This window comes from Pelophylax lessonae (assembly GCF_965119305.1).
Source record: "Pelophylax lessonae genome assembly, chromosome: 3".
Classification (NCBI taxonomy): Eukaryota; Metazoa; Chordata; class Amphibia; order Anura; family Ranidae; genus Pelophylax; species Pelophylax lessonae.
Genome location: NC_138770.1, coordinates 126,752,593 through 126,776,692, shown reverse-complemented (window position 1 = coordinate 126,776,692; position 24,100 = coordinate 126,752,593). Strand labels below are relative to the sequence as shown.

At 41.9% G+C, this 24,100-nt stretch overlaps 1 protein-coding gene across 2 annotated transcripts in view; it reads left to right on the top strand.

Moving 5' to 3' along the window:
* The window catches only part of LOC309551751 (b(0,+)-type amino acid transporter 1-like), a 116,569-nt gene that overhangs the window by 81,175 nt on the left and 11,294 nt on the right, over positions 1-24,100 (top strand). Inside the window, exons 1-4 of one of the 2 annotated variants that reach the window (XM_082252441.1) lie at positions 7,478-8,278; positions 12,910-13,043; positions 17,479-17,608; positions 21,623-21,747. The exons of the other annotated variant lie outside the window; for it this stretch is intronic. Of the exons in view, the coding sequence (XP_082108567.1) occupies positions 7,529-8,278; positions 12,910-13,043; positions 17,479-17,608; positions 21,623-21,747 (1,139 nt within the window). The 5' untranslated portion in view covers positions 7,478-7,528. Of the gene's footprint in view, positions 1-7,477; positions 8,279-12,909; positions 13,044-17,478; positions 17,609-21,622; positions 21,748-24,100 lie in introns of those variants that run through there. 2 annotated transcript variants of the gene reach the window in all.

The following is a 24,100-nucleotide window of genomic DNA, read 5'->3' as shown; positions in this document are numbered from 1 at the left end:
AATTATTTTTTTATTCTGTTCTATTCTATTCTTTTCTATTCAACTATTTTCTATTCTATTCAATTCTATTCTATTCAAATTTTTTCTATTCAAAATTCGAATTACGGGAGATGATTATATTCATTCTATTCTATTCTATTCTATTCTACTCTGCTGTTTTTTTCTATACTATTCTGTAATTTTCTATTCTAATCCATTCTATTCAAATTCGAATTGATTCTATCTGAATTCTGGGACATGATTATATTTCTTCTATTCTATTGTATTCTATTGTTTTTTTTTCAATTCTATTATTTTCTATTCTATTATAGTCTATTTTATTATTTTCTGTTCTATTCTTTTCTTGTGTATTTGAATTCAAATATACTCTATTTAAAAAAATTAGAATTTCAGAAGATGGTTTCTATTTTTTATATTCTATTCAATTATTTTTTTTATTCTGTTGTTTTAAATTTTTTCCTATTCTATTTCTTTACTTTTTATTCTATTTTATTCTCTTTGGAAACTGGAAAACAAATCGAATACTATTCAAATTCGAATTTGAAAATTATTCAAATTCAAAAACTATTCGAATCTATTTGAATTTTGTTTGAATTTTTTTCCGTTATTTTTTGGGTTCATTTAAATTTGGTACTATTGTAATTCGAAAATTCGGATACATCAGAATTTCCGAAAACTAAAAATTTGTCTGAATTTTGATTCGGAACGAAATTAACTGCACATGTCTAATTTTGGATACAATTTGCATCACGTCTACTACACAAAGTCAGAGTTTTGGTACTTTAACCTTTGGGTTAAGATGGAACACTTTGTTATAGTGGATTTCCAAGTTTTAATGTTTTTTTACCTTAGCTTTTTAATGTTTTTATAATCGCTAAATGCCTAATATGTAACTCAGCAAATATTTTAGCTACGGCCTAAACTAGGCAACCTATGTTAATGTGTATGTATGTGTCAGTTATACCCGTTGTTTGCAAAACGAATGTTAAAATTCCTAGAGGGTAAAGTCTGGCAAACTGGATTTGTCTGTAGTTTGCAGTGACTTGTGAATGCCTTGAAGGGAAGCTATATTTTTTTATAGATGAAAATTAGAAAAATTACACCGTTTCCCAAAGGTAAAAATGTAGTGCTGGGCTTTTGTATCATAAAATCCAGCATGCTTTTCTGTCTTGAGTGCCGGTTCACATATATGCAATGCGGAACCCTGAGAATACCCTGCGGGTTCCCACATCGCATTCAACTCGCAGGCACTTCACACTGCCATATGAAAATCGCTGGGGGTGTCAATACAAGCTTAACGACACCCCCAGATCAGTTTGCATATCGCAGTGCGAACTGTCAATTCGGACATGAATTGGATCGCATAGGTGCATGGGTGTCCACAGAACTTTTTTCAGGGGGAGGGGGGCATCATTTTAAGGTCACCTTTTTCAACAATGTCATGAAGGGGAGGAGCTTTGTCATTATACTTATTTTGAGTATTTATTTTTAAAGAGCAAACAGCAGCATTTATTTTTAAAGCATTTGTTAACCTAAAAAAAAAAAAATGATCCTGTTCCCTTAAAGCATGTTATACAGCACAGTGCTTTGCTGTGTAATTTGGCCCCTCCTATCACCTAAAATACCTGGCTGATACTGCCTCACTTTGTCCTCCTCTCTGTAAACTGACCACAGTATACCATGAATACTGAGCCCTGACACTGTGGTCAGTTTACGTGCCTCCGTCATCCGTAGCCTTCCTGTCCTCCTCTGTCCTCTCTCCCCCCTCTCTCTCCCTCCCTGTCTGCTCCTGTGTCAGTGCCCCCCCCCCTCCCCTCCTGCTGCTGTAGTTTAATTTAAAGTTTCATATCCTGTCTACAGTCTGATTAATAATCCTGTGTACCCCTGTGTCTGTGTTTTATAAAAATAAGCCATTCTTTACAAGTTTTCAGAGCGCCACTCACCACTCACGTGACCCGCCACCTCTCTCCCCCTCCCCTCCTCCTCCCCTCCCGACTGACATCAGTGAGGAATCCTCGACCCCGCCCACTGCAGGCAGCTGTCAGACATGGAGAGGAGAGAGCCGGCGGGTCACAAGAGCAGCGCTCGGCCCTCTGAAACAAGGTAAAGAACGGCTTATTTTTTAAAACACATACACAGGCACACAGGATTATTAAACAGACCAGACAGGATGGTATAAAGTGGCTTAACAACCACTTGAAAGGGGAAGTTGAGATTCCAGGGGGGGGGGGGGCATTTGCCCCTCCGTTGCCCCTACCTGCGGATGCTCATGCATAGGTGTGAACATCCATGCGATTCAATTCTGGTGTGGACCAGAAAAAGGGTGCAGTGCGACTTTGGTCCGAATGCGATGCGATTTCAGCCATACAATCTGTATGGTTGTGTTTGCAACGCACACATATCACATGTGATTTGCAGAGCAGTGCGCTGCAAATCACATGCGATATCTGACATCGTTGTATGTGTGAACCGCCACTCAGCGTCATGAATGCACTCCTATTTTAAACCACTGGATGGGGCTATGGGACTAGATCACCAAACTTTTTAAACAAAGGGCCAGTTTACTGTCCTTCAGACTGTAGGTAGGGCTGCACTTTGGCCAATGGGAGGAAAAAATGTCCTGGTGTCTTTGGGGTTATACAATGCCACATCTTCTCTAATGGGAAGAATAATGCCCCATCGATGGTGTCAATTGGAGGAATAGTGTCCCATCATTGGTGTAAGTGGGAGGAATAGCACCCCATCATCAATGTCAGTGGGAGGAACAAGTCCCTATTGATGGTGTAAGTGGGAGGAATTGGGCCCCATCATTGGTGTCAATTGGAGGAGTAGTGCCCCATTGTTGGTGTCAGTGGCAGGAATTATGCCTCTATTGCTGGTGTCAGTGGGAGGAATAGTGCCCCATCATTGGTGTCAGTGGAAGGAATAGTGCTCCATCATTGGTGTCAGTGGGAGGAATAGTGCCCCATCATTGGTGTCAGTGGGAGGAATAGTGCCCCATCATTGGTGTCAGTGGAAGGAATAGTGCCCCATCGTTGGTGTCAGTGGGAGGAATAGTGCCCGATCATTGGTGTCAGTGGGAGGAATAGTGCCCCATCATCAATGTCAGTGGGAGGAACAAGTCCCTATTGATGGTGTAAGTGGGAGGAATTGTGCCCCATCATTGGTGTCAGTTGGAGGAGTAGTACCCCATTGTTTGTGTCAGTGGCAGGAATTATGCCTCTTTTGCTGGTGTCAGTGGGAGGAATAGCACCCCTTCATTGGTGTCAGTGGGAGGAATAGTGCCCCATTGTTGGTGTCAGTGGGAGGAATAGCACCCCATCATTGGTGTCAGTGGGAGAAATAGTGCCCCATTGTTGGTGTCAGTGGGAGGAATAGTGCCCGATCATTGGTGTCAGTGGGAGGAATAGTGCCCGATCATTGGTGTCAGTGGGAGGAATAGTGCCCCATCATTGGTGTCAGTGGGAGGAATAGTGCCCCATCATTGATGTCAGTGGGAGGAATAGTGCCCCATCGTTGGTGTCAGTGGGAGAAATAGTGCCCGATCATTGGTATCAGTGGGCAGAAGGGTGCCCATCTTTGGTATCAGAGGGAGGTATAGTACTTCATTGTTTGTGTCAGTGGCAAGAATGATGCCCCCATTGGTGTCAGTAGAAGGAATAGTGCCCCAAAGGCTGGATAAAGGCAACCAAAGGGCCGGAGTTTGGGGACCACTGGACTAGATCAATAAATAATTAAAAAAATTATTAAAACAGGATTCCCTGCATTATTGAACCTGGAATTAAGTAGAGAAAAAACTTACCAGCTTTAGGCTTCTTTCACACTGTCCGCCTCCGCAGGCGGATCCGTGTTGCTCAGCGGGGATCGATCCGCGATCCCCGCTGAGCCGGGCGGATGACAGCTCCGTCTCCGCTTGCAGAGCGGAGAGGGAGGTGTCTCAGCACCTGCTGCCCTCTATGGGGGATCGGAGGAGAGCGGACCGCTTGTCCTCTCTCATCAGATCCGCTCCGCTCCGATTACTGAACGGATGGAAAAATAGGGTTTCCATCCGTCCAGATTTCAGCACAGGATCGGATGCGGATGGCAGCGGGTGTCAGCGGAGGTGACCTCCGCTGACACCCGCTGCCCCATAGAGCTGCATGGAGGATCCGATCAGATCCGCCTAAAAAACTGACAGGCGGATCTGATCGGACCGCCCGTGTGAAAGAGCCCTAAAATAGCTTGTGTATTTGCCATATTTATATACATAAAATAAATATCATAAAATCCTTTTCAGCTGTCCTGTTCCTATCTGTCCATATGTAAAATTAAATCTATGCAACATCTTTTAAATCTGTACTGGTACCTAACAAGACTGGTGATGATGACAGTCTGGCAGAGGAGGTATGGGGACATATTTGGCACTTTAGTGGGAGGCTGTAATTTTAAAACAGTTAAGAACACCTGCTTAAAAAATAAACTTAACCTAAGGTGATTTTTGTTTTTCTCCAAGTTTCCCCCCAAAATCCCCCACTTTCTTGTAACTAGAGAGTTGGGAAATTGACCTAACAAAGCCCTGGATAGTAAAACCGTTCCCCATTCTGTCTAAAACCAAAATATTTTGGCTGGACATACACTTGAAAAGTCTGTGTAAGGTTGGATCCAGCCCCATAGTGTTTCAAAGTTTAAACCATACATCTTTAAAAGTATATAGGAACAAAAATGAATAGAAAATGCCCAGAATTTTCAGCTCACCTCGTACTGACAAACTATTTAAAAAAAAAAAAATCATATGTACTATGTGCAGTAATTTTACCCTGGCCTCCTTGAGAATGATAATGGCCATTCAGTGGCTGCTTATAAAAAGAAACAAAGTTATGCTACGTATTTCATGACCTTACAAGGCCTGTCCTAATGAATGGAGACAGTAGCATCAGTGTATGGGTACTCTTGCACATCTAAATTCAATTGTTGATATTTCTGTTGTGCCAATCTTAATCTACTCCTCAAGAATCTAATAATCTATTTTACTAGTGTTTTGATGCCTTGGCATACATACACTATATTATATCAGGACTCTGTGCTGGCCAGTCAAGTTTCTCCACCCTTCATCCATGTCTTTATGGACTTTGCTTTGTGCATTGGCCCAAATCATTTGGTGGAGGTGGATTATGGTGTTGGGTTGTTTTTTTAGGGGTTGGGTTTGGCCCCTTAGTTCCAGTGAAGGGAACTCTTAAGGTGTCAGCCTACCAAGACATTTTGGACAATTTCATACTCCCAACTTTGTGGGAACAGTTTAGGAATAGCCCCTTTCTGTGCACCAGTGCACAAACAAAGTCCATAAAGGCATGGATGAGCGAGTCTGGGGTGGAGGAACTTGAATGGCCTGCACAGTCCTGACCTCAACTCGATAGAACACCTTTGGGATGAATTAGAGCAGAGACTGCGAACCAGGCTTTCCCGTCTAACATCAGTGCCTGACCTCACAAATGTGCTTCTGGAAGAATGGTCAAACATTCCCATAGACACACTCCTAAACCTTGTGGACAGCCTTCCCAGAAGAGTTGAAGCTGTTATAGCTGTGTAGCAGGTTTTCCAGGCCTTGGGCCTGATGTGGGTCTGCCGTTGTTACCGGTGACACCTTCAGCCCATTTAAGCTAAATACCCAAGTGTGAGATGAGAGACAATGACCATTCCGGCATCTTTGGTTTGCTTTGTTTATTTGAAAATGGGGATGGGAGAAGGGAATGAGTGGGATACTCCTCTGGCTCAACTAGGTAAAACTGGGACACTCTGTAGAAAAATGCCTGTTAGCGATGTCTTGACGCCAGCTGGATGCCGACCAACGCTTACTGGCGCTTGAAAACTGCTGTCTTGCTGAACTGTGCTAGAACTTGGCTTTTAACATGCTGGTTAACTCAAAAGATCCTGGACTGTAGTAAAACTTGACTCTTGACACTCTGTTTAGCTCAAAAGTCCTGTGAACAACTCCCTCCAGCCCTTCACTGACTGAGGTAGCTCCTTGTAGCTGCAACTCTCAACTCTGTATACTGCACACTGTACACTGTACACATTAACTCTTCAGGGCCTAACCGCTGGCGCCCCCTTTTGACACTTCGGGGTCCTCTCACTAGGCACCCCCTCTGACACTTCAGAGTCCTCTCACTAGGCACCCCCTTTTTACCGCTAGCTAGCTCCTGGATCCCTTGGACCTTCACCGGAGCGGTCCCCTCTTGCTAGGCAGACCCCCAGAGGCAGTTTACAGTACTCACAAACTTGGAATGCTTTCCTGAAATTGGACCCCCTCTACTCCGCTGATCCTCGGCACACCGGATCCTCTCTGCAACTCAGCTCAGCCCACCTCTCTGTCCCCTTAGGCAAGCCGCCTGGGACACCCGATCCTTCTGACAAGAAGAGAGACAGCCGTACTCTCCCTCCTGGGACTCTGCTTCCCGCCAAAGACCCTGCGTCATGCGCTCCCTTCAAACTTATACCCACTCCCAGAATCCTGTGCGGCAGAATCTGCCTTTCTGGGGTAGATATAAGCCTAAATGTGCCACTGATTGGGATGCCATTAAAGTTCATATGCATGTAAAGGCAGGCGTCCCATTACTTTTGACAATATAGTGTATCTTTCAAGTGTGTGTTTAAGCAAACTTTTTTATTTTCTAGATTTGGACAGAGTAGAGAATACCTAAAAATCTCTTGTCAGATTATTTTTTTCTTTGTCTTATTGGACAGAGTTAGCTTAACTTCTTGTTTTGGTGATGCAGCAGGAAGTAAGAAGAAATGTCTACTAGTTGAGGTGTTTTACCGTTGTCAGAACAGTTGTAATAAATAAAAGATTTACCCTCACCTGTTGCTGTGCTGAAAACCATAAAAGTTTAGATTTCCCACCACTTTGTTTCTTTGTGATAATGGCCACTAGGAAATAATTGAGAGGGTGACTCTACCCAGTGGGGACACAAAATATAAACTTTGTAATGTAGTTAATCCTTCCTCACCCTATACAAAACTAAAAACATGCATTTTGGCTTGGAAAACACTTTTAACATTCATGTAAGCCCGCACATGATAGTTTATAGTCTAAAAAGTTTCCCTATAGATGATAGACCAAAGTAAGGGGAGCATTGTGATCTCTAGGAAATTTTCATTCACACTGACCCAAGGACTTCTCCGGGTCAATGGCAAATGAGTTGAGAGACCTTAATATCTCCTGTTTTGATACCGCTTCTGTGTTGTCTCATTTTTCATTGTATCACCTGCTGCAATTTATATTATTCCAAATTATTCCTAAAGCACCCTATTCATGCCATCATAGTAGCCTAAACTAAGAGCACAAAACTATACCTGATCCTTGCATTTATGTTCCCTCATTAGTTTTGGAAATATGCATCACTGGTTTAACTTAATTGATTATTAACAGCAGTAAATAAGGATCTGTGATAGTCTTTGTAATAATTAACACTGGTGTTAATTGTCACACTTTAGCTGTGAAAGAGCACAGTTTGTTTTAGAAGAATCTGAGATAAGAAGACTCTGATATTCCATGATGCATCGAAGGACAAAAAGAGACTCTTCTTCATCCTGTGATGGAAAAATGGAACACGGGACCCAAAAATTACATCTCAAACGCGAACTTGGCCTGGTTAGTGCTGTGTCACTGCTAACTGGCACCATGATTGGTTCTGGTATCTTCATGTCTCCTCAGTGGGTCCTCTATTACATGGGCAGCCCTGGAGCCAGCCTGTTAATATGGGCAGCCTGTGGTGTTCTGTCGATGTTAGGTGCCCTTTCCTATGCTGAACTAGGTACTGTCATTAGAGAATCTGGAGGGGAGTACATTTATATTTTACGGAATGTTGGCACCTTACCAGCCTTCCTTATGGTTTATACATCAGTGATTGTGTTAAGACCTGCTAGCATTGCTGCTATCTCAATTGGTTTTTCAGAATATGTGGTGGCTGCCTTCTACCAGGATTGCCCACCGCCTCAAGTAGTAGTGAAGTGTACAGCAGCTGCCTGTATCCTCGTCCTGAGCATCATCAACTGCCTCAATGTTAGGCTTTCTGCTTCTTTAATGAACATCTTCACAGCTGCCAAGTTGATTGCCTTGTTGGTAATAACTGTGGGCGGTATGATTTTCTTGGCCAAAGGAAACACTCATGTCTTCCAGAATGCCTTTGAAAATACAGCTGCAGGATTTGGTCCAGTTGGAGTGGCTTTTTATCAAGGACTCTGGTCTTATGATGGATGGAACAATCTGAACCCTGTAATAGAAGAACTGAAAAACCCAGAGGTAAGGAACCAAACACGATCAATAAATAGTACACACTTTGCTAGAAAACTTGCATTTCCAGGGATTCTCCAGAAAATCTGGTAATGAAGGGCAGGAATGCATCCACATTTAGGTGGAACATACAGCACTGTGAACATTTTTAGGCACGTGTGAAGAAATGCAGTAAAGTAAAAATGCTTTGGAAAATATATATTTTAATTGTTCATTTTTTTATCAATTTTTCTTATCTTTTTTTATCAATTTTTTTATTGAACAATAAATAGTAGACACTTTGCTAGAAAACTTGCATTTCCAGGGATTCTCCAGAAAATCTGGTAATGAAGGGCAAAATATATATTTTAATTGTTCATTTTTTTATCAATTTGCAAAATGCAAAGTGAGTGAACAGAAATAAAATCTAAATCGAATGAGTATTTGGTGTGACTACACTTTGGCATCAATTCTTCAACTTGCACACTTTGTACGCTTGCACAAAGTCAGGGATTTTGTAGGATAAGTGTCAGTTGTACGATTACCTAAGTATACCAAGGAGATGGTAATGATCATTCATTTAATATGTAGGTTGAAACAGTCATTAACTGAAACAGAAAGATCTGTGTTGGAGGCTTAAAACTGTCTGAGGAACAGCTAAACGCTTCTACTTAAGCCCCGTACACACGTACCGATCGTCGGCCGACCGATCGGCCGTCTTTTGTCCAGGGCTGTCGTGTCCGCTGAAAAGTGCAAAAGACTGCACACGAATTTTGTCCGCCGACTGCAGAAGTGATGTCATGTGATGGTTAACTTTCCCTGTGTTTTTTCTTTTCTGAGCATGCCCAGTCTTGCAAATCTGCTGTCTGTCGGCCGAATTCTGTACTGACTGGTGAACAATCAGCCGTTCTGGTGTCGGCATACAAAAATTTTAATGCTTGCACGACAGATTCTGTTCGGCCGAAAGTGCGCTGTCGGCTGTCGGAAGCATCATACTAACAAGCCGAAAATCGGCCGATCGGTCGTCGGCCGAATCTTTTCGGCCGACAATCTGCACGTGTGTACGGGCCTTAAGGTGAGGTTGTTGAAGTTTCATATCACAGGTCATACACCATGGCAAGATTGAGCACAGCAACAAGACACAAGGTAGTCACACTGCATCAGCAAGGTCTCTCCCAGGCAAAGATTTCAAAGCAGACTGGGGGGGTTTCAAGATGTGCTCTTCAAGCTCTATTGTAGAAGCACAAAGAAACGGACAATGCTGAGGACTGTAGATGCAGTGGTCAGCCAATGAAACTTGATGTTCAGGTGAAACATTGGAAGATCTGTAGTTAGTTCTCCAAGATGTTTTGAACAACCCATCTGCCAAGTTTCTTCAAAAACTGTGTGCAAGTGTACCTAGAAGAATTGATGCTGTTTTGAAGGCAAAGGGTGTTCACGACAATGATTTATTTGATTTGAATTTATCTTCTGTTCATTTGCATTCCATTTTGTTAATTGATCAAAATAAACTGTTAACACTTCTATTTCATTCTTGATTTATTGCATTTTTTTCACACCTGCCTAAAACTTTTGCACAGTAGTGTAAATCATTTTGAGTGTTCAGCAATAATTTCTTGTCCAGCAGCTTTGTGCCTTTTGCCTACAAGAGCAGTTTCCCAAACCTGTCTTCAAATCCCACCAATGGTGAAAATATTATGGATATCAACAGAGGTAGTGAGTTTGCATTCATGAGACACTTTTAACTGCACTTGTAAATATGCAGAGTTTTCAGAGTTTTTTTTTTGCCAAACTTGCATTGTAGGTGGGAATCTAATGTATTCTCTAATAAATCTCTATAGATCTTTTCCTAGTAACACATCAAACCTAGCTAAAATGGCATACGTACAGTACTCTACCTTCTTTGTCCTTCAGACTGTCTCTCTACAATGAAATCTCCATATGGCCCCATCTGAACAAAGCAGGCAGGAGGGAAGAGAAGTCAGTCAGTTGCTTGTAGAAATTCCAGCTTGAGCCTGCTTATAATAGTCAAAGGAGCCAGGCTCATGTTAGTTGGAAATGTTAATATGATATGCATATTCATATACATTTTTACCTGATATAAGAATAAAATATTTTTTTAGAAGCATTTTATGTCCTAAACATAAAATTTATTTTATTTATACATTTTAGTCAACCTATGAATGATTTATTTGAAAGCATGTTTTGTATGTGATTGCTGCATATTTAACTGCTAATTTTCCATTTTTTCTGAATATGTTGGTGCTTCAACAATGAAAAAGGGCATGCATAACATTTTTAAATGTATTTAAAGCAGAACTACACTGTATCTAAGCACCACAAACCAAAAGCTCTATTTAACTTATTTGTAAAATTCAAAGCAAACTCCCCCATCCATTCCTGTCTCTATGCTTTTTTTTGTTGCTGAGAAATCACTTAGAAAAACACCCCCATAGCATTTCTGGCCGTGGCCATCTTGAGTAAGGGCAGAGGATTCATGAAGCAATTACTTCCTTGAATCCATCTGCTCTTAGTTCAGATATGCAGGCAGGAGGGTGTGCTTGAAAAAAAACCCTCCTCCCCAATTTACATATACATTTGCATCAATCCCTGCCCCTCAAGGAGCTAAAAATCTAAGGTCCCTAACTGACATTCATACGTACACATACTAGGGCCAATTTAGACAGGAGCCAATTAACCTACCAGCTTGTCTTTGGGTTGTGGAAGGAAACCCACGCAGGCACAGGGAGAACATGCAAACACCAGGCAGTTAGTGTCGTGGTTGGGATTTGAACCAGCGACCCTTTTGCTGCTAGGTGAAAGTGATAACCACTACACCTCTGAAATCATATAAATGTTACATATGAATATTTCATACTTACCTCTTTCCACTTTCAGCCAGTCGTGATCAAGGTAAGGACCACAGGATTCTACATATCATAATACACTGCTCAAAAAAAATTTAAGGAACACTTTTTAATTAGAGTATAGCATCAAGTCAATAAATCTCCTGGGATATTGATCTGGTCAATTAAGTAGCAGAGTGGGCTGTTAATCAGTTTTGGCTGCTTTGGTGGTAATGAAATTAACAACAGGTGCACTAGAGGGGCAACAATGAGACAACCTCCAAAACAGGAATGGTTTGAGGCCACTGACATTTTTTTTCCCTGCTCATCTTTTCTGACTGTTTTTCACTAGTTTTGCAGTTGGCTAGTTTGACATTTGGGTCAATATCACTACTGGTAGCATGAGGCGATGCCTGGACCCTATAGAGGTTCTAAAGGCAGTCCAACTCCTCCAGGATGGCACATCAATACGTGCCATTGCCAGAAGGTTTGTGGCAATGGCACGTACTGATGTGCCATCCTGGAGGAGTTGAGTTTGAGACTGTGTCTCCCAACACAGTCTCAAGAGCATGGAGGAGATTCCAGGAGACAGGCAGTAATTCTAGGAGAGCTGGACAGGGCCATAGAAGGTCCCAAACCCATCAGCAGGACCCATATCTGCTCCTTTGTGCAAGGAGGAACAGAATGAGCACTGTCAGAACACTACAAAATGACCTCCAGCAGGCAAGTGGTGTGAACGTCTCTGACCAAACAATCAGAAACAGACTTCATGAGGGTGGCCTGAGGGCCTGACACACTCTAGTGGGCCATGTGCTCTGCCCACACCATGGAGCTTGACTGGCATTTGCTATTGAACACCAGAATTGGCAGCTCCATCACTGGCGCCCTGTGCTTTTCACAGATGAGAGCAGGTTCTCCCTGAGCACATGTGACAGATGTGAAAGGGTCTGGAGAAGCCTTGGAGAATGTTATGCTGCCTGTAACATCGTTCAGCATGAGCGGTTTAGTGGTGGGTCAGTGATGGTCTGGGGAGGCATATCCATGGAGGGACGCACAGACCTCTACAGGCTAGAAAATGGCACCATGACTGCCATTTGGTAACTGGATAAAATCCTTGAACCTATTGGCGAGAGAATGCAGTCAGTTCCTGGAGGATGAGGGAATTTATATCATTGAATGGCCCCCCACGCTCGCCTGACCTAAATCCAATAGCACACCTCTGGAACAATATGTTTCAGTCCATCCAATGCCGCCAGGCTGCACCTCAGTCTGTTCAGGAGCTCAGTGATGCTCTGTTACAGATCTGGGAAGAAATACCCCAGGACACCATCCGTTGTCTCATTAGGCATCCCCGATGTTGTCAGGCATGCATACAAGCACATGGGGGCAATACAAACTACTGAGTACGGTTTTGAATTGCTGCAATGAAATTTCAGCAAAATGGACTAGCCTGCTGCATAATTATTTTCACTTGGCTGAATTCAAAGACACCTCTGAAATCATTTTTGGGGTGCCTTTGAATTCAGTCCTCTGTAGGTTGATATCTCCATCAAACGATGTGGCCTCATTTGTTCCTAACACATTATCCAGTCCATATCAGTGTAGATATCCAGCATGATATTTCTCCTCATTGAGATCTGATGTGTTTTCAAAGTGTTCCTTTTTTTTGATAAGTGTATATTATATACATACATTGTGTATTTATACTGTATATATCTACTGTATACATAATATATTGTATTATAATACATTATTAATCATTAAATGAATAATGAAAGCAGTAGATTATGATATTTTTTATTGTTTGTGTTTTAGGTGAGTCTCCCAAGAGCTCTGATGATCGCTATTCCACTAGTAACGTGTATCTATCTCCTGGTCAATGTTAGCTATTTTGCAGTGATGACTCCACAGGAATTTCTATCTTCAGATGCTGTGGCCATCAGCTGGGGGTAAATATATTGGTTATGCTAACAACTATAAAATGCTACTAATTGGGATCAAAGCTAGCTCATGCATATCACACAAGCTTCCAAATTAGTCCCCTATTTTTCCATCATTAAAACTCCCCTACCCTTATACAGTGAGGAGTAGATTTTTTTTCTTCAAAAACAACATTCAACCCAGACTGAGATGACTCATAGGAAGCAAAATTAACCATGCCTCTTTTTGATCAACCAGGTCCGCTCTACTAGTGCAGTGCTAAAGGAATATTTTGGACACTGATTTCATTTATCATGGGAGCCCATGTTGCATCCTGGAGCTTAGTCAGCCTGGAACACCTTGTCAGCTAGTGAGTGGAATCCAATAGGGTTCCTTCTTTTATTGACTGACAGGGGGGCAGGGAATTATTAGGTGAGATTACTGTGCGCTGCATTTATACTAAAAAAAGGAAGTGCCTTATGGGCTCATAAACACAGGTGCATTGGGACATATAGCATAAAATTTGCCCATATTTTGGCACCTGGGAGCCACGGGTATTGCGTATGTAGCAAGATATTGGCACATGGCCCCTTTAATGGAAAAGGAGAAATTAATTAAGCAGAATATTGGTGCATGCTCTCTATTGATTGAACGACATCAGACTGTGGCTGAGCAGACACTGTTAAAAAAAGCATTGTGGGAGATATGGTTTCACTATGTACAGGCAGCACTGCTCTAGAAGTGGGAGGAAACCACAGTTCCCAGGGAGCCATGCAGTCTGAGGGAGGAGTGGAGACATTTTTATTGAACTACTTGGACAGACTTGGGGCTTTTGGTCCCAGAACTGGGAAGGAGAACAGACTTCCAAGCTAGAGTGCTGAGCCATCTAGGCACTTGCCCAATGGAGCAGCCTAAGCAGCGGTGACCACAATGTCCCTCTGCAGGCTTACAAGCCGTTTTCTGCATTCGCAGTGTTCCAGTGCTGGTTTGACGGCCCTCTTCTGCATCCACAGTGTCCCGGTGCGGGTTTGCCTTCTGTCTTCTGCATTTCACAGCCCAACACAGCCTCACCCTTAAAATAAGAAGTGACTGCATATCATAGTTTGTTCCAAATGCCTTTACTGAGAATTCCCGGAGTGGCACTGCAGGACACCAACAATTTGCATTGTAGATGCGTTTCACACAATAAGAATTATTGTGCTTAATCATTGTTGGGTAGTGAATAAATACATTCCTATTGTGTGAAACGTGTCTACAATGCAAATTTCTGGTGTCCTGCAGTGCTGCTCTGGGAATTCTCAATAAAGGCATTTGGAACCAACTATGATGTGCAGCCACTTATTCTTTTGATAATGCTTACGGAGGGGAGCCGGGGCTAGCACTCATGCATGGGTTCAATAAAGGCTTATTTACCTCACCTGGAGCAGCAAGTTCTCTCTACTTCCACAGCCGCATCCTCCATTTTCCTGAGCATTTTCCTGCATGTTTAGTCTACCATAGAACACTATCATTGCATCCATCCAGGATTGCCCCATTGACATAGAATTACCTCTACTTCTTTTTGAATCTGTTCCATTTCTTGCTATGGCTAAGTTCTTCTGCAAAATAACTCCAATAAACAACTACCCAATAGTTTGTAATTTTGAATTGAAAGCAGATGGAAGCCACCGAACATTACCAGCTGTGCACCATTGTAAAAAAGCCGGCAGGAATAACTAACCTAAGACTGTCCTATTCTATCTCACAGCAATCTAAATAGATCTTGAAAACTGCTTTACCTGTTTTATATTAAAGTCCTGCAGGCAGACTTGGACCTAGCAGGGTCACTCCAGGGTTCAGGCAGCAATGTAGCCTCCAGAGGTTTATACTATCCTTCGTGACCCTGTTATAGTTTAAGTTGGTCTGGGTATATGGTGACACCTGGGCCCAGTTGCCTCTGATGTTGCTGTCTGTATGCATGCTTGGCATAGAATTACTCTGTATAAACCATATACCTATGTATATCCATAGCAGTCAATTTTAATGCAAACCTTTTATTATGGAAATGGCACTCAGGATGCCTTAAACATTAAAATTAAAAACCCTTAATCTAATAAACCTGAAATAAATAAGACCACACAGGAAATTGGTTTGGACAAAGGCCGCGGCTGTTTTTTATTATTGGCTTAATAAATATATAAAAACTCAGATACTTTATTTATTCAACTTCACTTTTAAAGATAAAAACATCCAGCAGCCCAGCCAGACGGCTCGGGCTGACACTATGACATCAACATTTTAAAGAACATTTTCCACACGCACAGATAAATACCTTTTTTTTTTTAATAAAAAACCAAAGTCCACCCTAGCACCTTGGCTAAGGCGACAGCAACAAGCCAATAATTAAATAACTGGCCGCGACATAAAAAGGGGGGGGGGAGGGGGAGACAGTAGTACACTGGTCCTGAGGAGATGAAGTGACCAGGAGACCCTCAGTCACCGCTTAAATAGCCCCCCGCCGAGCCAGCTAGAACTGGATCCTAGTCAGGAGCAGGGGAATTCAGGCGGGAGTTCGGGGGGCGCGCGCTAATCTGCCTAGCGATAGCTTAGATAAGGGCGGGAAAGCAGTCATAATTTGAATTCTGCCCAGATACTCTACCTAAGAGCGGGAGAACTTGACCCAATTATTTACCCAGGTCAAAAGTTCATTCACTGACTCCTGACTGAAATAACTAGGCCTCAATAAACCTATGACTAACTTTGATACCACCTGAATTATTTAACTAACTAACCCCTTCTGCCATTCCATATAGAAGATGAGGGTTATATGAAACCCCATCTTCTTTATATTCCTTGTAAGTACATTATTAAGTGGAAATTCAAATTATTTTATGCGGACTTCATTATGTGGATCATTTATTTTCTTTGAGCCGCCCAGAGAATAATATATCTAATGGTCCTAAGGTGTTCATGTGGAAGAGATTTCCTGTGGATTTCTATCTAAGTCTATTTGACTCTCTTCGAGGGTCCATCGCTTCTGGTGAGTAGGTTCCCAGAGGGGAGTGAGACACCTTTCACATTGCTTGCGGTTTTGGAGCACCAAAGCACTTTGGATTGCAGCACTTCAAGCACTTAAATTACATTTATTGCACAATTATTAGACTTTTTTTCAGCACTTTTATTGCATTCATTGCACATTATATTGGATTAATTCAAGCACAATTGCACTTGTTTAGAATTACAGTAATTATTATTTTATTGAAGCACTAGTGTATTTTGTATTGAATTTTATTTATTATATATGTCTACATATGTATAATTTGTGCAACACTGATTTGTATACCTGAGGGCTATTATAGGTAATTTCGCTGGCGCTATTTTTTTGCTGTTAAGTAGATTTTGTATTTGACTCTTGAACTTAGACAATATTTTTAACCTGGATTTCAGCTTTCATGATAGTCCATTTATCAATGCTCATCGTGTAAGATGATGTTAGGAACTTACTTTAGGAGAGCTGTTGTTTTTTTACTAAAGGCACATATGTTGCTCAAATAAAAAGAAAACATGCACTTTGCAATGACGTTTTCCTTGGAGCTTAGTGAACATGGTGAAACTTCACTTTGTAAATAATACCCAATCACATGCAAAGAAAAAAAAAACACAATTTTGCTTGCACATGATTGGATCATGGAAGTCAGCAGAACTTCATCCTATTCATTAAGCTCTGGGGATAATTCCCCTGCAAAGTGCAACTTTCCCTGTAAAGTGAACAGTCTGTTTGTTTTTAGTAAATTAACTCCTTTGGTTTCAGCCATTGTCCCTTATCTTACATAGTTACATAGTTACATAGTAGGTGAGGTTGAATAAAGACAATAGTCCATCCAGTTCAACCTGTGTAGGTGTGTGTGGTTGTAATCATCTCACATAGCTCTGAATGTTCTGATCCTTGAGATGTAAGTCTAAGAGTCTTTTGAAAGCCACCATACTTCCCGCAGAAAGCACCTCTTGTGGTAGAGAATTCCACAATCTTTTAGCCCTAACAGTAAAGAACCCCCCACGTTGCCTGAGGTTAAAATGCTTCTCCTCTAATCGCATTGTATGCCCCCGAGTCCTCATGCAATCCCTTCGACTGAATAGCTTTTTTTCTAAGCTGAGATCCCCATTGAGATATTTATAAATTGCTATCATGTCCCCCTTCAGGCGTCTCTTCTCCAGGGAGAATAAATCAAGCTATTGCAGACGCTCTTCATAATTAAGGTCCTCCAATCCCCTAATCAGTTTAGTTGCCCTTCTCTGGACTCTCTCCAGCTCCAACACATCCCTCCTGAGGACTGGCGATCTGCTGTATGTTGCAGTGCAGGGCAAGTTGCCCTCTAAGTAGTGGCACAGGATCTTATATATTTTGCCTGCCTCCTGCCATCGGTACCTTTAGAAACTAATCTGCTTTTTGGTGTCATTGTCAATTATTTTACATTTTAATTGCAGACTGAAGGTTCTGGGAAGCTGGACTTGGATAATGTCTCTCGGTGCGGCACTTTCTACTTTCGGCTCAGCAAATGGAGTCTTCTTCAGTGGAGGACGCGTGTGCTATGTGGCAGCCAGAGAGGGTCACTTGGTAGGCATTCTTTTTAAGTCATTATAAAATGGTACTCAAAACATTTTAAAATCTTAGATCAAGATAGCTTTGTGACAGCGCCCTGATTTTCATATCGCCAAAACAATTTATGGCAATCCCAGACCTTTGGTTCTCACGGTGGCCAGTTTTGTTGCACCATGTTTTATCCATTTGATAATGGATAATTACAGTATGTATTTGGATCTCATGTCGGTCTATATCTGGCTACAGTCCAGCATGCAAATGTGGTCTAACAATATCTGGAGCTTTATACAGGAATACATGGGTTCTGTAAGTGGTCCTGTTTTGGCTTCAGAGAAGGGAGAGAGAAGCTTCATTCAGCATGCTGCAGAAAAAAAAAAAGTAAAACACCAGAGCATAGTGACATCTGTAGTGGGTATGAACAATATACTGATGAAATGATAAAATTAATTTTAAAATTTAGAAAAACCGGTACAGTATTTGCTTTGTATAAAAAAGCTGTGGAAAGACTACAAACACCAAAAATCAGCAGCCTTGTGCATGTCATATTCGCTGTTGTAATCCACTTCACTATGCTGGTGTGTTATTATCTGACATATTTCAATAGATGTGCCCTCTTCCTTAGCCAAGCATGTGACATTCTTAAAACACACCCATTAAATTTCCTCCCCTAGAACCTGTTTAATGGTTGGTCTATGAAGCATGTCTCAGACACTGAGGAAGCGGGGGATGCCCACTGAAATGCATTGGGTATTGATGTGAACGCCATATTGGTGGGCACATCTACTCCCTGTAAAGTACATAAGAAGCATGATTTAGAGAATAGTCCAGAATGATTGCATAGGGCTCCAACAGAAAGGAATTGCTGCTATATGCTGCTAGAAAAGCTTATGATAGGGAACCATTTGTTCATGATATTCGCAATCACAAACAATTGCATTAGTATGACTGATTTACTAAAAATTGTCCATGTTTGTTATGATTAGAACATTATGATTGTCCATATTTGTCATGATTAGAACATTATGATTGTCCACTTTTGTTATGATTAGAACATTATGATTGTCCATATTTGTTATGATTAGAACAGGGATTCCCAAACTACGGCCCTGCAGCTGTTGCAGAACTGCACATCCCATGGGGCATTGTAAAACTCTGACATTCACATACATGACTAGGCATGATGGGAATTGTAGTTCCTGAACAACTGGAGGGCCATAGTTTGGGAATCCCTGGATTAGAACATTATGATTGTCCATGTTTGGTATGATTCATGTTTTTATAGACAGCCAGTAGATGTAGCTCATGCATCATTTTCACATGTTTTCCAGACTCTCAATAAAGCTGACCATAGACGGTTCTAATCTTTGTTTGTTCAGCAGGTTCAGCCGAGATTTGAACCATGTATGGGCTGGCTGATAGTACCCAAGTTGTTCGATCTATCAACTTGGGTACAAGTTACAACCAGCATGTTGGAGTTTTCATGCGATTATTGTTAGTGGCTATAGCTGCTAGCAATATTCACTGTGTCTTCTCCTGGCACACAATAGTTCCATGGGAGGAATTACTCCATCAACAATGACTGTGCTGATGGGGGAATCAAGTGATTTTCTTTCCTGCAACCTGTTGTAGGAAAGAAAGTTTCACCACCTGCGGTCGGCAGCTTAATTCTGCTGAAGAAAGCCTGCTGCCTTCAAAGTTCAATAGCTTAAAGTGATATTAAAGTCTTTTTTTTTTTAAACAAACTTACCTGGTTTTGCACAGACCAGCCTAAATCCTGCTCTTCTCAGGTCCCATACAGGCGCTCCTGGCTTCTCCCTCCTGTCGGATACCCCCACAGCAAGCAGCTTGCTTGGGGGTACCAAAGCAGACGTGCTCCCGACCCGTGGCTCAGTGTGTTCATTCACACATGGAGCCACAGCTTGGCCCGCCCCCTCCATCTCCTGATTGGCTCACAGACCATGATTAACAGCAGCGGGAACCAATGGCTCCCGCTGCTGCCAAAAGCTAATCAGGTATGCGAGTTTCAAGAGAGCCAAGGCTCTCGTGGACATCGCTGGATCGAGAAGGGGCTCAGGTAAGTATTAGGGGGGGCTGAGGGGGCTGCTGCACAGAGAAGGTTTTTTACCTCCATGCATAGAATGCATTGAGGCAAGGATACCCAAACTATGGCCCATGGCTGTTGGGGAACTACATGTCCCATGAGGCATTGTAAAACTCTGACATTTAAAGACATGGCTAGGCATGATGAGAACTGTAGTGCCTAAACAGCTGGAGGGTCATAGTTTGGAAACCTTGTGCCTTTACAACCATTTTAAGCTGAATATAAACACAAAACTGAATGAGTCACAGCAGTCACTCATCTCCCTCCCTTTTTCTCCCTACGAACATGGAGATCCCTGTAATACTGTATAACGTGTGTGTATGTATGTATGTGTGTATGTATATATAGATATATATATCTATATATACATACACACATACATACATACACTTTCCACTTCCAGATTATAGTCCCAACAGTGCTCACTAGAGCATTGGAACATTCAAAAGTTCAGAAATCCTTCTGTAACCAATGCTATCAGTATGTTTTGCAACAATTAGGTTTGCTCTGAGAGCTCTGTGCATTTTACCCATCATGAGATGTTTCTTGTGTGACACCTTGGTAATTAGACACATTTTTATAGGCCATCAGTTGAAACTGAAACAGCTGATATTAATTTGCACTGACAAGGGGCAGGATTACTTTCTAATTACTGATAGATTTCAGCTGGTGTCTTGGCTTTTCATGCCTTTTTCCCTGTGGTGCTTCATTTTATAACACATAACCTAAATTCTGACCTTACTTGTTTTGGTTTATTTGTATGTATGGATTGCATGGGTTGTTACCCAGAAAAATGGTGACGTGTTTAATACTTATTTTACCTTTTTTATTTTATACTTATTTTATATATGTATATATATATGCAGCGTCCCACTCATGACACGTGGGAACTGCAAATGTATTATTTCTTTGTCATTGCTATATTTTGCATGTGCATTGCTACACCTGTTTAATCCCTGTTCATAGGCTGGTCAAGTGTGCTTCATACTTCCCACCACAAGATGGGGATAGCACCACCCTGGGATATCTATCCCAGCTCAGGTTTATCTGTGGTCAGTGTTCAGTTCAGGAAGTGAGTGTACAGGGAGAAAAGCTCCATGTGAAGGTGACAGAAGGTCAGTCCAGAGAGGGACAAATTGGAACTGCTAAAATCAAAGGGTAAAAGCCACCAAACTGCAGCAACTGACCTTTGAGAATAAAGGTGAAGGATTCCTTAGCCACTGGCAATCTCACCAAATTTGCACTGGATTCAAAAGGTACCAGAAGTCAGATCACAAACAAGTAAGCACTATACTGAACCACAGCCTGAGTCCAGCATTACTAAAGCCTATTAACAGTGGATCAGCAGAATTCCTCTATTTACCCAGAGACTGTATTCTATCTGGATGTTTGTACTGCAATCAAAACCAGTCACAGTAAAAGTTGTGAGTTGTATCCTACCACTGTCTACCTCATTCTTCACTATTGCTACAACTGGTTGTACCACCATTAACGGTACTGGCGTCACGACAAATACCATCAAGGGACCCAGCCACCACAAGCACTCTAAACACCCCTGTCATCACGGGCACCTCAACCACCATCTTGGCTGGCATTTCCCTATCACAGAGCGTGCCCCGGAGGATTTCGTGCTGTCTTCCTCTTCACTGTGCGACCAGCCCAGGGAGGCTTTCTGCTAACCGTGAGTAAACCGATGAACTGTATTATTGCTGTCTCTCATCGGCCCACCGTGCACCTCACGTGTCACCCCTGCGGTTCTGGCTCGTCGCATATACACATACTGTATGTCAGATAAAAAACAAAGTGTGCTTCCTCCTCCATGATAATGTTAACTGTGTGTGTGTGTATATATATATATATATGTCCCCTTATTTGATATTATCACACTGTTATTTTTTTATAATCAATATGAATATTCTCACTTGCAGCCAAATATTCTCTCCATGGTTCATGTGAAACGGCTCACACCCTCCCCTGCCCTCATCATAACATCTGCCATCTCATTAGTAATGATCATTCCCTCTGATTTCAGCACTATTGTAAACTACACCAGGTAGGTGAGCTCATTTCTTCTTCAGAATATCTTTCGTCCCTCAGATGTTCATTTTTCTTCTACACAGTAAATGATAAAATGTATGATGGACCTATGAAAAGAGTTACCAACCTGGCAATGGGTGACCCCCTAGGACAAAAATATGATTCAGACGGCAGTGTCAGATGATGTGAGGAACTTTATTTGGCAGAAGGTGCAATGCAATTTAAAGCCAAGTTGCAAGATAGATGACTCTTTTGGCTCAGTACACATTAAGTGTCCCTAAGTATAAGGGGTATCAGGCACTGGTACACCATTGTGATGGGGCCATTATGAGTTTTCCCTCAAAATGAGATGATTGTCTTTCAGAAAGAAAGAAATGATAATAGAAGCCAAACAAGAATATATTTTTGTACACAGGAATTCTCAAAAAAAAAAAAATACATATATATATATATATATATATATATATATACAGTAAAACCTTGGATTGCGAGCATAATTCGTTCCGGAAGCATGCTTGTAATCCAAAGCACTCTTATATCAAAGCAAATTTCCCCATAAGAAATAATGGAAACTCAGATGATTCGTTCCACAACCATTTATTCATAAGTCCTTCAGTTTATAGTCCATATAAAAAGATTATAGCATTGCGAGAGGTTATATAACCATAAAATGTCCATCCACAAATAGCCGCTTCCACATTTTATTTAGAAGCAAAATCCAGCAGGAGCTACAGAGTATGAAAGAGAAGAGAGGCGCCTATAAGTGTAGCAATATGGTTCCATTTAATGAAGGTACAACATTTAGCAACTCACATGGTTGATGAATAAAACAGGCACATCTTCGTATGCAGGCATTCGTGGTAAAGCTGTCTACATAGACTATCTTCTGCACCGCCGGCTGCCAGTCTGTAATCCTTACCGGGAAGACCACCCTGCAGTAAAGCGATCTGAAAGCGAGGGGCAGCATGGAAGAGATGACGTAGATGGCGGTGCGGAGGATGGTCTATGTGGACAGCTTTAGCCTGGATGCCTGCATCCTTAGATGTGCCTGTTCCAATCATCAACCATCTGAGTTGCTAAAGTTTGTACCTTCATTAAATGTAACCATATTGCTACACTTAGAGGCGCCTCTCTTCTCTTTTCTACTCAGCTGTGACTTGAGGCTACTTGTATATCAAGACATCGCTTGTAAACCAAGTCAAAATTTATTTGAAAATTTTGCTTGTCTTGCAAAGCGCTCTTAAACCAAGTTACTCTCAAACCAAGGTTTTACTGTATAAATAATTATATTCAGCGTTTTGATTACTAGCCAACTTTGGCTCACTGCCAGTAAAGCTTGTCATTACCAAAGTTTTAAAGTCCTCGGCTGCATCAGGAGTCCAAAGAAAAGGACAACTCAGCTTTCTCACATGCATGTCCTGTTCCACATTACACCTCAATAAAACCTGCTGACTGTTCCTGTCCTTTTTCAGCCCTCTCTCACAGGAGGGGGTTAAACCTTCCAGTACCACAGTATCTGTAGTCAGGGTTGGAGGCTCTTTCTCACCCAAAATCCCTCCAAGCCCCCTAATTCCGGGTCCCATATAAGGACTTAAAGGAGAAGTATGGGCAAAGCTTTGTTGGCAATACTTCTCCTATGGATCACAGGAGTGCAGTTCATTCTGCACTCGTTACCAGTTTGTGCAGTTCGATACCAGTGCAGTTGGTTCTGCACTCCTGTGACTTGTTTTCAGCCCACAGCAGGCTAAAGCCTGCTGTCAGTTGGTATCCCTCACCCAGTCCAGGCTCGGGAAAGATCCCGACCATATGGTTGGGATTTGCCCAGAAGCCTGGACCGGCACCTGGCTCAGCCTCTCAGCGATCCACAAAGAGCCTGAGCCAGCCTCTCCTGCCTCCTCCACAGCCCAGCGCTCTAGTGAATGCTGGAGAGGAGAGCAAAGAGCCAGTGACTGACAGTCACATCTCTCTATTCAGAGTGAAGAACTGAGTGATCGGCAGTGTTTGAATGCTCAGTTCTTACTGCAGAGCCGACGGGGGACAGATGCAGCACCAGATCGATGCTGCATCTACCGAGGTAAGTATTAATTTTTTTTTTTTTAATCCCGAACTTCTCTTTTAACAATCTTGTGGAAAATGCAAGTCATTTATTTCCTTTATGTTAGATCAACCCTGAATGCCTCACCTTGCATAGCGTGAAAAACCCTGAGTATTTCAGTCTGCTATTTGTTGTCCCCTAAAAATGCTACAACTCAAACAAAGGGGACACATACCTCCCATCCAGGGCCCTTTACTAACTCCCTGTACTATATTTATATTAAGTAGCAGCCAAGGTATTAACCGAACATGGGGGATTCATTCGTAAAAAAAAA